A 17,039-nucleotide genomic window follows, 5' to 3' on the forward strand; every position below is an offset into this window, starting at 1 on the left:
GCCGGTCTACAGGAAGTTTAAAAACCTTGGCGCTCTGATACCAAATTGAAACGCCCTAAATAATTAGGCACGCTACCCCAAAACTGTTTATGAACCCTAATCCCCTAGTCGGGATTACTAATTGAAATAGCGCAGAATTTAAACTTTTATATTAAACAGACTGAAAATAAAACTTGTAATATATTTAAACTTTTCAAAATAGTTGGGATCCCAAAAATATTTACAACTTATTACAAGTTCTTTCTTACTAGCCGACCTAAGCGGCAAAACAGAATACAAAAGTCAACACTGTTAGACCCATAACCCGCTTGGTCTGAAGTGGCGTGAACATGTACATTCTTCGTCTGCTCCTGAAACTCATGGCAGATCAGCTAATGCCTTACCCTTTCCTGCACAGTAGAGCACCCGTGAGCCAAGCCCAGCAAGACAGTATAAATCACAATAAATATAATATGCTCATTTACATATGTCTGTATAGCACAGACCTAATCACTATATCAACATGCCCATTTATGTCTACGTGGCGTAGACCTATGTGTTGCGCCCACACATCTAATTAAATCTACGTGACGTAGAACCACGTGTTGCTCTCACACGTCTAAATACATTAAGGCCTTAGAAGTGGTTCATCTCGGTTATGTGTACCGAGTCCAACCTGATTATGCCTTGAGTGCATAATCCTTAAATTTCATTTCAATTAACATGGCATGGCATTTATACACATATTTCACTAGGGTAATAACCCTAGGCTAACAAACCGTTCCTATTAGGGTAATAACCCTAATCTCGGTTACCATAACTCACATATATCATATTCAACATAAGCGCCACTGCGCATACTCTACGTGCAAACTACTGTCTTACCTGTTGTCCCGCAATAGTAGAGATTCCAAATCCCCGGGTGCTCCTGACCAGTGCCTAATCCTAGTCACACACAATCCGAGATTTTCACAAATAGGGTTAACCCCTGATTTCACATTCATAAAATAAATTCATGGCATTTCAAATACAGATAATCACATAGAGCTCGAAAAGAGCTTTCCAACGGTATAAAGAACGTCCCAAACGGAGTCCCGAGTCAAAAGTTATGGCCAAAACAAATTCAGGAAAAAGATGGCTCTCTGCCAGGTTTTATGGCCGCGGCGACCATAGATCTGGCCGCGGCCACTGGGTTCGAAAAACCCAGAAAACCAGATTTTAAGATCTAAACATGCCCACTTTTCCATATAATCGAATCTCAACCAAAATAGAGGATAAAAACACAAAATTCATGCATTAATCCACAACCAAAATCAGATTTAACAATATACAACTCTCAAGCTCCAAACTTGACCTAAAAATTCCATACAACATTTATTCAAGCTCTTGAATCTCACAACCAAATTCTCAAGCTTGAAACTAACTTAAAACAGAACCAATAATCCAAAATCAAGCATACATACAACCTAAGAATCACATCCACAACATATTAAGAGAAATCTACACCATTTTACCACAAAATCAAGCATACACAATCACTAATCATCAACTCTTTACTAACATGCATCCAAAAGAAATTCCTCAACACATTATGCTTTTCCTTCAATTTCAAAATTAGTGAAATAACTTCAGCAAGAAAGTCTAGAAGCTTACCACAACTTCAAGCTTCTATCCACAAGAAATTCAACTTTACAAAACCTTCAATTCAAGAACAATCTACAAAAATCTAAACATTTAAGAAATAAGTGAAGAGGAGAGGAGGGGTACGGTTTTAGGGCTGAAGGAAAACTAGAAAAATAATTCTCTTTTCCTTAAAATCATTCTTTTATTAAACATAAATTAAGGGTCTAAAAAGACCATTTTGCCCCTAGGGCCAAATAACATTCACTTAGGCATGTAAGGGCAAAAATGACAGTTACACACCAATTCAAACCCAATTAAATTTCAGATTTCTCATTATCAAATAAAATGCCAATTAATTCAATCTAATTTGCATTTCGGGCCCGAACCCGGTTCGGCCCAAAATACCCGGTTGTGACTATACCGCGCCAACCTGTCAGAACACACCTGAAAAGACAACACAGTCATACTATATAATAATATAGTTCTATTAAGCACATAATTAAATTAATTTCATCATTTTACTCTTCTCGGGTCATAATTACCAAAATGCCCCTGGCTCACCAACGGGGTCTTTAACATGTTAAATTCATATAATTTCACATATATTGAACTATATAATAATATAATTCCTCAATTAACTCATAATTATCTAGTTAAGGTTTTGCTAATCCTTTTCTTAATCCCCGGGTATTACAATTACCCCCTCCTTATAGAAATTTCGTCCCGAAATTTACCTGAACAACTCCGGATATTTCTGCTGCATATCCGTCTCGAGCTCCCAGGTTGCTTCTTCTACTTTACTGTTCCTCCATAGTACTTTCACCAGTGCCACTGTCTTGCTTCTCAAGACTTTTTCTCTTCTATCAAGTATTTGCACTGGTTGTTCCTCGTATGACAAGTCCGGCTGAAGTTCCAATGCTTCATAACTCAGAGCATGGGACGAGTCTGAGACATATTTCCGAAGCATTGAAACATGAAACACATTATGTACAAATGCCAGGGGCATAGCCAACCTGTACGCTACTTGCCCTATCCTCTCAAGGATTTCAAAAGGTCCAATGAACCTCGGGCTAAGCTTTCCTTTCTTCCCAAAGCGTTTTATGCCTTTCATCGGAGATATTCGGAGAAATACCATGTCCCCTACTTGAAAATCAATATCTCGACGCTTTGGATCGGCATAACTCTTTTGCCTACTCTGAGCCGCGAGCATTCGCGCTCTAATCTTATCAACTGCCTCACTTGTTTTCTGAACAGCTTCGGGACCCAAGAAATTTCTTTCACCCACTTCATCCCAGTGAATGGGCGATCTACATTTTCTTCCATACAAAAGTTCATAAGGAGCCATCCCGATTGTTGCCTGATAGCTGTTATTATAAGAAAACTCGATCAGGGGAAGGTACTTTACCCATGATCCCTCAAAGTCAAGTACACATGCCCGTAGCATGTCCTCTAAAATCTGAATGGTCCTCTCGGATTGCCCATCCGTCTGAGGATGAAAAGCCGTGCTGAACTTTAACTGAGTTCCCATAGCTCGATGCAGACTTTCCCAGAATCTTGATGTAAACTTCGGATCTCTATCCGACACAATGGACTTTGGGACACCATGCAGACGAACAATTTCTCTAACATATAACTCAGCATACTGATCAATGGAGAAATTCGTCCGAGCAGGTAAAAAGTGAGCAGACTTTGTAAACCTGTCCACTATGACCCACACAGAGTCAAATTGTCCCGTGGTTCTAGGCATACCTACCACGAAGTCCATAGCTATATCTTCCCATTTCCATTCTGGTATTTTCAGTGGTTGCAGCAACCCTGCAGGTCGCTGGTGTTCAGCTTTCACTTGCTGACATGTAAGGCACTTTGCAACATACTCAGCGATGTCATTCTTCATGCCTGGCCACCAAAACATGGCTTTCACGTCTTGGTACATCTTTGTCGACCCTGGATGAACTGAATAAGGAGTCGTGTGAGACTCATCCATGATCTCTTTCTTGATGTTTTCATTCATAGGCACACAAACTCGACTTCCAAATCTCAACATTCCCGTTTCATCTACTGAGAAATCACTAGCCTTCCCAGCCAAAACCCTAGCTCGGGTTTTTATCAACTCTGAATCTTGCTTTTGTGCTTCATTAATTCTCTCTAAAAGAGTGGATTGTAGGGTAATATTAGCCAATTGCCCCACAACCAACTCAATCTGAGCTCGAGTCATTTCATTTGCTAACGGTCGGGAGATTTGCTTCATAGTACTCAACTGACTCTGACCTTTTCTACTCAAAGCGTCAGCAACCACATTGGCTTTACCAGGATGATAAAGGATCTCACAATCATAATCCTTCACCAATTCTAGCCAACGTCTTTGTCTCATATTCAAGTCCTTCTGGGTGAAGAAGTATTTCAGACTTTTATGATCAGTATATATCTCACATTTCTCGCCATAAAGGTAATGCCGCCAAATCTTTAGCGCAAATACCACTGCTGCGAGTTCTAAATCGTGAGTAGGGTACCTCTGCTCGTACTCCTTTAACTGCCGAGAAGCATAAGCTATTACCCTCCCAGCCTGCATAAGCACACAGCCGAGACCCTGTCTCGAGGCATCACAATATACCACAAACTTTTCCTTATCTGAAGGAAGAGTTAGTACAGGAGCGGTAATCAAGCGTTGCTTTAACTCCAGAAACTTTTCTCACACCGATCAGTCCAAAAAAATTTCTGATTCTTTCGGGTCAGCTCCGTTAAGGGTACAGCAATTTTAGAAAAACCCTCAACGAACCGACGGTAATAACCAGCCAAACCCAGAAAACTTCTAACCTCTGTAGCTGATTTCGGTGTTGGCCAATCTCGAACAGCTTCAATCTTGGCCGGATCCACCATGATCCCATCTTTATCCACTATGTGCCCCAAGAATGAGACACGAGATAACCAGAACTCACACTTTTTAAATTTAGCATAAAGCTTGTGATCCCGTAACCTTTGTAAAACCGCTCTGAGATGCAATTCATGTTCTTCTTCCGTCTCAGAGTACACTAAAATGTCGTCAATAAACACAATCACGAACCTATCCAGATAATCCTTAAACACCCGATTCATCAAATCCATGAATGCCGCCGGGGCATTAGTGAGTCCAAAAGACATCACAAGAAATTCATAATGTCCATACCGAGTACGGAACGCAGTTTTTGGGATATCTTCCTCTCGAATTCTCAGCTGATGATAGCCTGAGCGAAGATCGATCTTGGAAAAGACCGTCTTCCCCTTCAGTTGATCAAACAGATCATCTATCCGAGGTAAAGGATACTTGTTCTTAATGGTAAGCTTGTTCAACTCCCGGTAGTCAATACACATTCGCAGGGTTCCGTCTTTCTTCTTTACAAACAAAACCGGAGCACCCCAAGGTGAGTAACTCGGTCTGATGAATCCCAGATTCAGTAACTCTTGCAATTGTATCTTCAATTCCTTCAACTCAGCTGGAGCCATTCGATACGGTGCCTTAGACACTGGATCCACTCCCGGAGCCAGTTCAATAACAAATTCAATCTCCCGAACAGGTGGCAATCCCGGCAAATCTTCTGGAAAGACATCAAGGAACTCACATACCAATTTCGTATTCTCAGGCCCTGATGTCACAGGTTGGCTAGTGTCCACTGTAGTAACTATGAACCCTAGACAACCTCTACCCATCATGTCTTTAGCTTTCAACAGTGATATTCTCGGTATGCGTGCCCCTTGAATTTTACCCACGAACACCGCTGGGTTAGCACCGTCGGGCTCAAACACCACCATCTTCCGTTTGCAGTCAATCATCGCTCCATATTTAGACAGAAAATCCATTCCCAGGATTATGTCAAAATCAGATAATTGCAACTCAATTAGATTGGCGGTCAACTCACAACCGTCAATCCAAAAAGACAAGGACCGAATCCACCTTGTGGATATTATCAGGTCTCCCGAGGGTAACAAGGTTCCAAACCCCGAAGCATATATATCACATGGCTTATGTAAACTTTCTATCACCCTACTCGATACATATGAATGAGTAGCTCCCGAATCAAATAATATAGTATAAGCACAACCATTAATAGATAACTGACCTGTCACAACTGACGGACTAGCATCAGCATCTGCCTGAGTTATAGTGAAAAGTCGCCCCGGGTTCTGAGCAACATTCTTCTTAGGCTCTTCTTTCCTGGCTTGGGGACAATCTCTGATAAAGTGGCCCACCATGCCACACTGGAAACATGCCTTGGCTCGGCACTCACCAGGATGATGCTTCTTGCATTTAGAACATTCTGGATATGATCGGAATGAGGACCCGCGACCCTGACGGCCACCTCTGTTTCCCCGAAACTTTCTATTTCCCCCTGAAGCTCCGGAAGCCTCAGCCTTCCGTTTGTGCTCAGGGTTGCCACTGTCGGTCCCCTTACTGACATTACCACCAGCAGGAGGGTTTGATGCCATGGCGGCATCCTTTGCAGCCTGCTCCTTCATTACTTGCTGCTCGGCCTCCTCAGCAATTAAGGCCAAGTCTACCACTCTCTTATACAGAGTGTCATGTGATGTGGTAATCTTCAAGTCCCGACTAATTGTAGCATTTAGTCCTCGAACATATTTCTGCTTTCTGGTAAAATCTGTAGGCACCAGATCACCAGCAAATTTAGATAACCGATCGAATTCCAGAGTATATTCGGCCACAGACATTTTCCCCTGAGTCAACTTCACAAAATCTTCTTGGTGTGAAGTCCTCACTGCAACGTTATAAAACTTTTCTTCAAAAAGTTTCTTGAACTCTTCCCATGTCATCACACTGACATCTCGAGTCTGATTCACTATATCCCACCATACGCGGGCATGATCTTGAAACATAAAGGCCGCACAATTCACCCTCTCAGTTCCCGTCACCCCCATGTTATCGAGGATACGGGTAACAGTGCTCATCCATTGATCGGCCTTAATAATATCAATGCCTCCCAGAAAAGCCGGAGGTTGCAGCTTCACAAACCGCTCGAACACAGAGTCCCGGTGCGGCATAATATACCCTTGGTTACCCACCACTGGCACAGGAGCTGGTGGTAACCCTTGATTCACTGGGGCAACCTGTTGCCTTAAACGTTGCAACTCTTCCTCTTGACGAAGTATGACACTTCGCATTTCATGAAACATCTGCTGCCAGTCAGCAGGAGGATTAGCATTAACGGCCCCCGCATTATCCCCCGGATTTTGCGGAGGTGGAGGCAGTGCTGGTGGATCGGTTCGGGTAGCCCCGGGCTCTACTTGCTCGCCCTGTGGTCTAGATGATTGCGGAGGGTCCATTACTAGTACCCCTGAAATCAACAACCCCAGCGAGTTAAGCACCGATACCACACTTACGCACTTAATGCCTCAAACCCTAACTCATCTATTTACCTCATACATATTTACATAAACAAATAACATTTATAGCATGGCATCACATAACACATACATACTCTAGATGCTTGCATACTGCCTAAAATGGAAAGCGGTAAACATATGATCACACATACAGTCAAGTATTTACTCTCAATACTTACTGCACCATGAGTCGAGCTTATCTCTGACGACGAATGTACATGTTCGGCCGGTCTACAGGAAGTTTAAAAACCTTGGCGCTCTGATACCAAATTGAAACGCCCTAAATAATTAGGCACGCTACCCCAAAACTGTTTATGAACCCTAATCCCCTAGTCGGGATTACTAATTGAAATAGCGCAGAATTTAAACTTTTATATTAAACAGACTGAAAATAAAACTTGTAATATATTTAAACTTTTCAAAATAGTTGGGATCCCAAAAATATTTACAACTTATTACAAGTTCTTTCTTACTAGCCGACCTAAGCGGCAAAACAGAATACAAAAGTCAACACTGTTAGACCCATAACCCGCTTGGTCTGAAGTGGCGTGAACATGTACATTCTTCGTCTGCTCCTGAAACTCATGGCAGATCAGCTAATGCCTTACCCTTTCCTGCACAGTAGAGCACCCGTGAGCCAAGCCCAGCAAGACAGTATAAATCACAATAAATATAATATGCTCATTTACATATGTCTGTATAGCACAGACCTAATCACTATATCAACATGCCCATTTATGTCTACGTGGCGTAGACCTATGTGTTGCGCCCACACATCTAATTAAATCTACGTGACGTAGAACCACGTGTTGCTCTCACACGTCTAAATACATTAAGGCCTTAGAAGTGGTTCATCTCGGTTATGTGTACCGAGTCCAACCTGATTATGCCTTGAGTGCATAATCCTTAAATTTCATTTCAATTAACATGGCATGGCATTTATACACATATTTCACTAGGGTAATAACCCTAGGCTAACAAACCGTTCCTATTAGGGTAATAACCCTAATCTCGGTTACCATAACTCACATATATCATATTCAACATAAGCGCCACTGCGCATACTCTACGTGCAAACTACTGTCTTACCTGTTGTCCCGCAATAGTAGAGATTCCAAATCCCCGGGTGCTCCTGACCAGGTGCCGGTAATCCTAGTCACACACAATCCGGGATTTTCACAAATAGGGTTAACCCCTGATTTCACATTCATAAAATAAATTCATGGCATTTCAAATACAGATAATCACATAGAGCTCGAAAAGAGCTTTCCAACGGTATAAAGAACGTCCCAAACGGAGTCCCGAGTCAAAAGTTATGGCCAAAACAAATTCAGGAAAAAGATGGCTCTCTGCCAGGTTTTATGGCCGCGGCGACCATAGATCTGGCCGCGGCCACTGGGTTCGAAAAACCCAGAAAACCAGATTTTAAGATCTAAACATGCCCACTTTTCCATATAATCGAATCTCAACCAAAATAGAGGATAAAAACACAAAATTCATGCATTAATCCACAACCAAAATCAGATTTAACAATATACAACTCTCAAGCTCCAAACTTGACCTAAAAATTCCATACAACATTTATTCAAGCTCTTGAATCTCACAACCAAATTCTCAAGCTTGAAACTAACTTAAAACAGAACCAATAATCCAAAATCAAGCATACATACAACCTAAGAATCACATCCACAACATATTAAGAGAAATCTACACCATTTTACCACAAAATCAAGCATACACAATCACTAATCATCAACTCTTTACTAACATGCATCCAAAAGAAATTCCTCAACACATTATGCTTTTCCTTCAATTTCAAAATTAGTGAAATAACTTCAGCAAGAAAGTTTAGAAGCTTACCACAACTTCAAGCTTCTATCCACAAGAAATTCAACTTTACAAAACCTTCAATTCAAGAACAATCTACAAAAATCTAAACATTTAAGAAATAAGTGAAGAGGAGAGGAGGGGTACGGTTTTAGGGCTGAAGGAAAACTAGAAAAATAATTCTCTTTTCCTTAAAATCATTCTTTTATTAAACATAAATTAAGGGTCTAAAAAGACCATTTTGCCCCCTAGGGCCAAATAACATTCACTTAGGCATGCAAGGGCAAAATGACATTTACACACCAATTCAAACCCAATTAAATTTCAGATTTCTCATTATCAAATAAAATGCCAATTAATTCAATCTAATTTGCATTTCGGGCCCGAACCCGGTTCGGCCCAAAATACCCGGTTGTGACTATACCGCGCCAACCTGTCAGAACACACCTGAAAAGACAACACAGGCATACTATATAATAATATAGTTCTATTAAGCACATAATTAAATTAATTTCATCATTTTACTCTTCTCGGGTCATAATTACCAAAATGCCCCTGGCTCACCAACGGGGTCTTTAACATGTTAAATTCATATAATTTCACATATATTGAACTATATAATAATATAATTCCTCAATTAACTCATAATTATCTAGTTAAGGTTTTGCTAATCCTTTTCTTAATCCCCGGGTATTACAGCCCACTTTTGAGGTTTCTCCATCCCCAGCAATACCCGTCCTGACGTATGTAGTAGGAGGCAGATCAACATCGTCCATGGTTGCGTCTCCACCACGAGCAGTAGGTTTAGTGACAGTGGTATTGGTGGCTACCATTGTTGTAATATACAATCGTATCAAATTTTCTTCAACTCTCAATAAAAGCACCAACATATTTACCGAGACTTTTAGAAACCGATATAAAATATAGTAATCCTAAGGAAAATAAATAAAATATAGAGATTTAGACGAGAATTTTTACGTGGTTCAAGTATTAACGAACTCTAGTACACGAGTCAATATTATTTGTCTAAAAAAGTCTTTGAATATTACCCAAGTGTTTGTAAACCCTATTTTCAACCTCTGCTTGTAAATAATGAATTACGAACCCTTTGCGTGAAGGATTATCATTATATTTATAGGCTAGGATTTTTATGTAAACATGATCATGATGGGGTAAATACAAATAATATATATATATTAATATTGGGCCAATTTGGTGAGACACAGTTCGTGAGGCTATTGTTATTAGCTTACATGGAATCTGCTTGATGATAGGTAGAATCTACGTGTAATAAATTTGATTCAATAACTATTTGACAAACACCATATTTCCTTAAATGGAATGCTTAATTTCTAAAGTTAATTTTGGAAAAAAAGTCTTAATGTGGTGGGATTCAGTATTGAATTAGCACTAAATAAATCTTGACATCTAGAGGCTAATTAATTACCTTTCCGGAAGCATCACTAATAGGTGTATCTGGATGATCTCTTCTCTGGATTCTTTTTATCTCCTGGGTAAGATGTCTTTCTGGAACCCTGATGAATCGAGTTAGTAAATTTGGTCCATTAACTTGATTGGACTTATAAACTGGGCCTTCATTAATTGAATTGAATCTTGGAAGTACATGTGTCCCTCTTTTTGGAAATACGGATAAAAAATACAATACTAAGTTTGTTTGAAGACATCAAAATGATGAGTTTCATTGTCAAAAGGGAGGTTAGCAAAAATTAAAGCATTTTGCTTCAGTGGAAACACTCACCAATTATTTACTGTCGGTTTCCAACTGAAGCAAAAGAAATTTAGCGACCATCCCAACCGAAGAAAAAAGTAAATAAATTTTCTAAAACTTTCACTTTTTTTTCCTCAGTTCTTCTTTTAGCATTGGAGATACAACTAGCAATAATTAGAACCTTTTTGCTTCAGTTACCCACTGATCAGTAAAAAACCTCTGCCTATTTATTGTGTCGGTCAACCATTTTACATAGACATGTTGAGCAGCGCTAATTAGGCTTTTTGTAGTAGTCATGGCTTGTATTAATAAGGTGCGTAAAACTATTCATACCATAAACCCAACCCAAACCCAACTCCCAAACCTCGACCCCAGACCCCAACCCAGCCCCAGACCCTAGTCCCCCGACCTATGACTATAGACCCCACCCTAGCTCCAGACCTAGACTCTAACCCAAGCCCTGGATTTAAGACCTTCCTAGACTTCGACTCAGAGCCTGGACCTCAGCCTTTATCTCAGACCTCACCCGGGCCTTGAACCCAAACCTCGTCCCTGGATCTCAGATTCGAACCGTGGCCCTGGATCCCAGTCTTGACCCTAGCCCCAATCCTAGCCACTTACCCCTATACCCAAACACCGGCCCCAATTCTAAACTCTGACCTCAGACCATATTTAAATATTAACTATAACATAAAATAATACGTATCATTTTTTGTCCATTAAATAATTTAATTGGTATTGTATTAAAATTTAGAGAAATTATCCTATATACTATTTTTATGATTTTTTTTTAAAATTTTACGGTTTGGGTTTCTAAAGTGGTTGCAGTGCTAGTTGCAATAGGGGTTTCTATATGATTTTTTGTTGCAAATTTAAGCTGCAGCACTAGTTGCAATAAGAATTTTTATGTAAAATTACGTAAAAATGCAAAAAAAAAAAAAAGTTTTAAAGTATAAATATGAAAAAACTCCTAAAATTTATGATGGTACCATTAAATACAATGCAAATTTTAATCAGAATATAGTGTTTCTTCTAATTTGTTAGGGTACGACGTCAAGCACTTATATGTTTAATTAATTAGAGGAGGTACAGTAGTGCATATTTATTATTTACACAATAAATATTATAGGTCACAGTCATACATCATGTACAAATAGTTATAAAAGGTATCTACATATATATAAGGTAGGTGGGCGCAGTACATTACTAGTTTAATAATATTGCTTCGAACTTGATAAGAAGTCTAACGTTTTTATACATGTCACCCTTTTTGTTGTACAAAGGAACAGCTCGAATCCCAGATTTGAGCTCTAGAACAGGAAAGGCTGCTTGACCTCCAAAGTCGTTGTTGCCTGAAGTGTCATATTCTTGGACTTCCACTCTAAGCACAGCTAATTCTGGAACACTCAGTGAGAATTCGAATTCGTGGTCCCAAACTGGAGCCCATTCATCCTCAACTGCTTTAGTTTGCATCATTTTTGACCGGTCAATTGGCACTCCAGCTATTCCCACCTGCCCATTTAATAAATTATATTTATATAATTCTTCCTTATACAAATAATGGAAAACAGAGAGAGAGAAGGCCATATATCATATGTATATATACCCTTGCAAAGAAGTCAGGTGGAGAATATTGATCGAAGTGAGTGTGTCGAAAATCTGAATGCCACCCTTCACCCATATAAACCTTTACCTGTTTATGTTAGGTAATATTAATGACAATGAAACTTTATTTGGTAAGATTGAGTAATAGTACTACTGTGAGATGTACGTACGGACATACCTTTAGAATCATCTTTACGGTTGGATTGTGAGGATCAATAATATGATGAGGAATAGTAGATGACAATAAGAAGTCTGGCTTTTTCACATAGCCACACCCTCCGTTGGAGTTGAACATTCCTTGCATCACCCATAAGTGCTTTCCGTACCCCTTTCATGGATTCAGTATTATGCACTCATCAAGTTATACATTAATGTCACAGTACCATCCATTAATTATGTATTAAAATTTAATAACCCACCGGAAATCACTTTGTAAGATTTTCCCAAAATTATAACTACACATGATATACTATTCTAAGTTAAATAAATCATTATAAGTGAATGATCATCATATAAGGTTCAAGCTGTACAATATGCTACACTACAGCACTTTATAGATTTCTAATATATTTCACTTTCTATAGCTATATAGTGCATTACACAAGTGCGTTGACTAAAATTGGTAAGGGGTGCTAATTAAATAAAGAGAAATGCTAGGTCCCATTGGTATTTAGCACTTTACTACATTTATTGGTTCAACTAAGTATCTGGTCTCATATAGTTTAATGTAATAATTGTTAGAGAATATCGCTAACCAATCACAATACGACTACGTCTAGAAAGTGCTAGGCACCAATAAAGGAATAATGTTCTTAAATAGAGTATATTTATTAATGAATTTTTACCTGCATGTTAAATGCAACCATTTGAGCTCCGTGCATCCATGCTAGCATAGGATTATAATTAGAAGAATCGAAACGCGTACCCTTTGGGTACACTCTCAAAAAATTCCTCTGAGTAAACCTAATTAATTAACCCATAATTAATTATACTCAATAAATATATACAAATATATTAAGTCAAATTTTTTTATAATTTTAATTACCTGACAATATCAGCTCCGTGATGCTTTATTGCATTCTCAAGCTCTTGCTCGCTCAAGCTAAGCCGTTTGATCTTAACAGAAGAGTTAAGATCAGCCAACCAAGTGTTTAGTTCACCTTTGGGTTTCCCTGCATGGATAGCAATTAGCTGCTTGTACTCAGGAACAACATTTTCTTCTTCATCGTAGTCTTGATCATCATCATATGTATCATCGTCCTCATCGTTCTGATTATGATCACCATTATTATTATTATTATAGTAACTGGTGTCATCTTCATCTTTTTCATTATCATCATCATCATATGATGGTTTGTAGTTTTTCTTTGATTTAGTACTACTACCACCACTATCCACTTGATGTTGATGATGATGAGATTCATGATACTCTGGTGGCTTAGTGGAAATCATAACCCTTTTCTTCAACGCTGCAGGCGACGGGAATTCCTCTATATAATCTGATGCTGGGCAATACAGCATGGCTCCGAACGTCGATGTCACCATCTAAAAAACATGATTGAATAATATTATAAGATATCATGCTAAAAACACAAATGATCATGTTATAAGATGAGGATATATTAAATGTATATAACAATGTCTCAATGTGTTTCATAAAAACATAGTCAAAACTTTTTTCTTTAACTAAACAAGTCGACTATCATTAATATATCATTTTTATACATTAATTATAATACTTAAGCCATGAATATATAAAGACCGCAGTTCATATTTCTATTCACACATATATAGGAACAAATTATTGTTATATGACCTTATTACATAATTTTGCATACGACTTGTTTATATAAATTATTGTTACGATCTTAATTTATTGACGTACATATAAATTAAAATATATAATTGACCACATCATAAAAAATATCACTAGCTAGCTCAGCACCATAGTATTAGTATATGTATATATGTATGTATATATATTTATACAATCACCTCTGCCACTTTGGCTTGAAGATGTGGAGGGAGGTGATCCTCAAACGTTATAATAACAGGAAACTCAGATACTTTGAAGGCATTGTCCTTAATAGCACGCAGACAATCCCTCAATGCCACTGGACTAGTCAGAGTCCTAATTCATTTTTAACCAAAAACAAATTAATTAATATCCCAATTAATTAAGTAAATTGTAATTATATATAATAAATGATGTAAATATGTATATACCCTCCATGACGAACTTCGACATCGTTTTTTGCAGAGTTAGGCCAGAGATCCAATTCGATAACTCTAACTCCTCGATGCAGTGCGTTGATGATGGGTTGAGTACTACTGTCGCTGCTTAGTTGATTTCCAGTTAAGTAGGAGTTGTGGCCAGTAAATAAGTAATAATGAGATAATGGAGCTGTCATGTCATGATGCACCTGAAATTATTTCAAACACAACAAATTAAATTGATATATTCATATATCATACATGCAATTCAGTAATATATAGTATGGTTAACTTTCAATGGGAAAAAATAATCATTGTATTTATTGGGTGATTACCCGTTTAGTTTTCTATATTTGATTATTTTACATATTCATCTCATATTTTATTTTGTTCGAAATACAATCAATAATTATAAAGGTATGACAAGGATTTATCAAAATAAATAAATAAAAGAAGAAGAAGAAGACAAAAACAATGCAAGCAAAGAATAGTGCTGCCTACTTGGCCCACAATAAAATTTTGTAAATTTTAACTCAAATTAGCCGATCAAAAATAAATAAATAAAACTGAGTTATGCAAGTTGCCCACTATTGTCTCTTTGGTATAAAATACTATTTTGTGACCCCGCCTAGCTATTTCTAAAGTGACCTATTTCAATAGCTATATTAAGAGTTACCTAAGATTAATTGTTTTGGGTTTTGGTGATACCAAGCTTTAAACAGAATTTGTTCATGACTTTCTTCAAAAAAAAAAAAAAAGAATTTGTTCATGACTCGTATAGACTTTTATTCTTTTAAACTTTTTTTTTTTTGCTGTGGCCAAAATAAAGAAAAAAAAAAGTCCATAATTCCAATTTTACTTTATTTTTCCAAACATGTTTTAGTGGGTAAAAAATATAGAAAAGTCGTGATAATTTTATATAAAAAGGATGAGTGTACACACATTTGGTACCCTGTACTTTATTTAAATACAAGTTATAAGATATACAAGTTGTAAGTATCTTGTATTTTCAATAATATTTATTTAGTATACTGCATTCTAATTAAATCATACATATTTGATAATGTCGAAAATTTTATGAATTTTCAATTCAAATTTAATTATTTGATTCTATATAACTAAGATCTGTTTGATTAAATTGATAAAATTGTATTCATTAAATTTACTTTAGAGTACTAAATTATGCATAATTTGAAAATATGAAATACCAATAAAGTATTATTGAAAACTCAAGGTATTAAATATGTTTTTCATGAAGAAAAAAACAAATTACTAAACGATGATATTCGTTCAAGGGACAGCAAATTGGACCCCAAAATACGACAGACAATAACTCTAGAAGGTCAATTCAATTTATTCAATACATATGAAGAAGGCTGCTAAAGGAGCAAAGACAGTATATATATATATATTTGAAATTATTTTGATAAAAATTAAATTCAATTCAAGGACTATATTTTGATTGTTATTTGCAAAATTCAGAACTTTATAATTTTACAAAATATATAGTCCAAATGGTTTTTTTGAGTCTTGTATAATGTAAATATGTAATTTCTATGCACTACACGCGAGAAGTCCATTAGTTCTACATATATTACCGAGACATGAAAAAAAGAAAAATTGAGACAAACAATTTCATTCTACTATTTAAGTGCTATCTTTAGTAATTTTTGTTCTTTCTTATTTTTGATGTATTATTTTATTTATTTCTATCATCATAAGGACATCGATTGGTTTGAGTAATAATACAGAAAAAAAAATATCATCATGCTTTTCAAAGGATAGTATCATGCATGGTGTGATTTTGTAATACCAAATTAACACACACAAAAAAAAAAACACTAGACGGTTATATATATATCCTAATTATTTGTTATATTATTAAGAAGGCATTAAAGTTTTTACTATAAAAGCAAGATATATACCGTAGACTTATGAGCATGATTGAGATCACCAAGGAGATATCTGAAAAAAGCATGCAAATGGAGGCCATTTCTGTGAAAGATTTTTAGATGTTTAACACTATTGAAAATGGCCTCAGCATCTTCTTTGGTAGGATTTTCTTCTTTTTGGACATGTTTGAGAAATTGAAGCAGGTGATCGACGGTCATATTCCCGTTCTCCGAGTACTCGTTAAAAATTCTTTTGATGTCTTCTGGTGGATCTAGTGCTCGAAGCTTAAATCTCCGTTTGAAACAGAAGCACACCTTGAATGACTGTTTGGTTTTTTGGTAAGGATTAGAAGTAGTGTTCATGATGAAGATGATAATTAATAATAATAATAATTACACAAAGCAATACTATTATAGTTGGTACTTTTAGTTTCTTAGATTTCTGATCTAAAACTTTTTATATATATATACATATATATACATAAATAATATATTGACATACATTGTTGTTAATTAATAATATAATCTTGGTTGGGTTGTTTTCTGATTCTTAGACATGGCGTTGGAGCAAAGTGAGAATCTATGCTCATGCGAAACCTATAAGGAACCTTTATGAAATATATATAATTAATTACTTAAGTAAAATTATGGTAGCACCTAGCAAAAGTTCTTTATTGGTAGAGAACTTTTTTGACCATTGATTATAGATCATGTGGTTATTATAATATAAACGTGTACTCTTACGATAAGACGGTTTATATACAATTAGAACTTTATACATATTATAATAATATTTA

At 36.9% G+C, this 17,039-nt stretch overlaps 1 protein-coding gene and 2 long non-coding RNA genes across 3 annotated transcripts; all 3 read right to left on the bottom strand.

Annotated features, from left to right (window-relative positions):
* Window positions 1-161: 161 nt before the first annotated feature.
* LOC133035026 (uncharacterized) lies at window positions 162-2,188 on the bottom strand. Its single transcript, XR_009686312.1, has 2 exons — window positions 1,633-2,188; window positions 162-389 (listed from the first exon to the last, which is right to left on the bottom strand). It is a non-coding gene; the product is annotated as an uncharacterized LOC133035026 (long non-coding RNA).
* Window positions 2,189-7,361: 5,173 nt separating this feature from the next.
* LOC133035027 (uncharacterized) lies at window positions 7,362-9,498 on the bottom strand. Its single transcript, XR_009686313.1, has 3 exons — window positions 8,836-9,498; window positions 8,065-8,127; window positions 7,362-7,589 (listed from the first exon to the last, which is right to left on the bottom strand). It is a non-coding gene; the product is annotated as an uncharacterized LOC133035027 (long non-coding RNA).
* A 2,079-nt stretch (window positions 9,499-11,577) lies between these two features.
* Window positions 11,578-16,715, bottom strand: LOC115718479 (phosphoinositide phospholipase C 2). Its single transcript, XM_030647268.2, has 8 exons — window positions 16,276-16,715; window positions 14,363-14,559; window positions 14,132-14,267; window positions 13,182-13,681; window positions 12,982-13,099; window positions 12,315-12,464; window positions 12,138-12,224; window positions 11,578-12,043 (listed from the first exon to the last, which is right to left on the bottom strand). Exons 1-8 carry the CDS (start codon window positions 16,603-16,605, stop codon window positions 11,738-11,740), a joined length of 1,824 nt encoding a protein of 607 aa, XP_030503128.2. The 5' UTR covers window positions 16,606-16,715; the 3' UTR covers window positions 11,578-11,737.
* Window positions 16,716-17,039: the final 324 nt, after the last annotated feature.

This window comes from Cannabis sativa, chromosome 2 (assembly GCF_029168945.1).
Source record: "Cannabis sativa cultivar Pink pepper isolate KNU-18-1 chromosome 2, ASM2916894v1, whole genome shotgun sequence".
NCBI lineage: Eukaryota > Viridiplantae > Streptophyta > Magnoliopsida > Rosales > Cannabaceae > Cannabis > Cannabis sativa.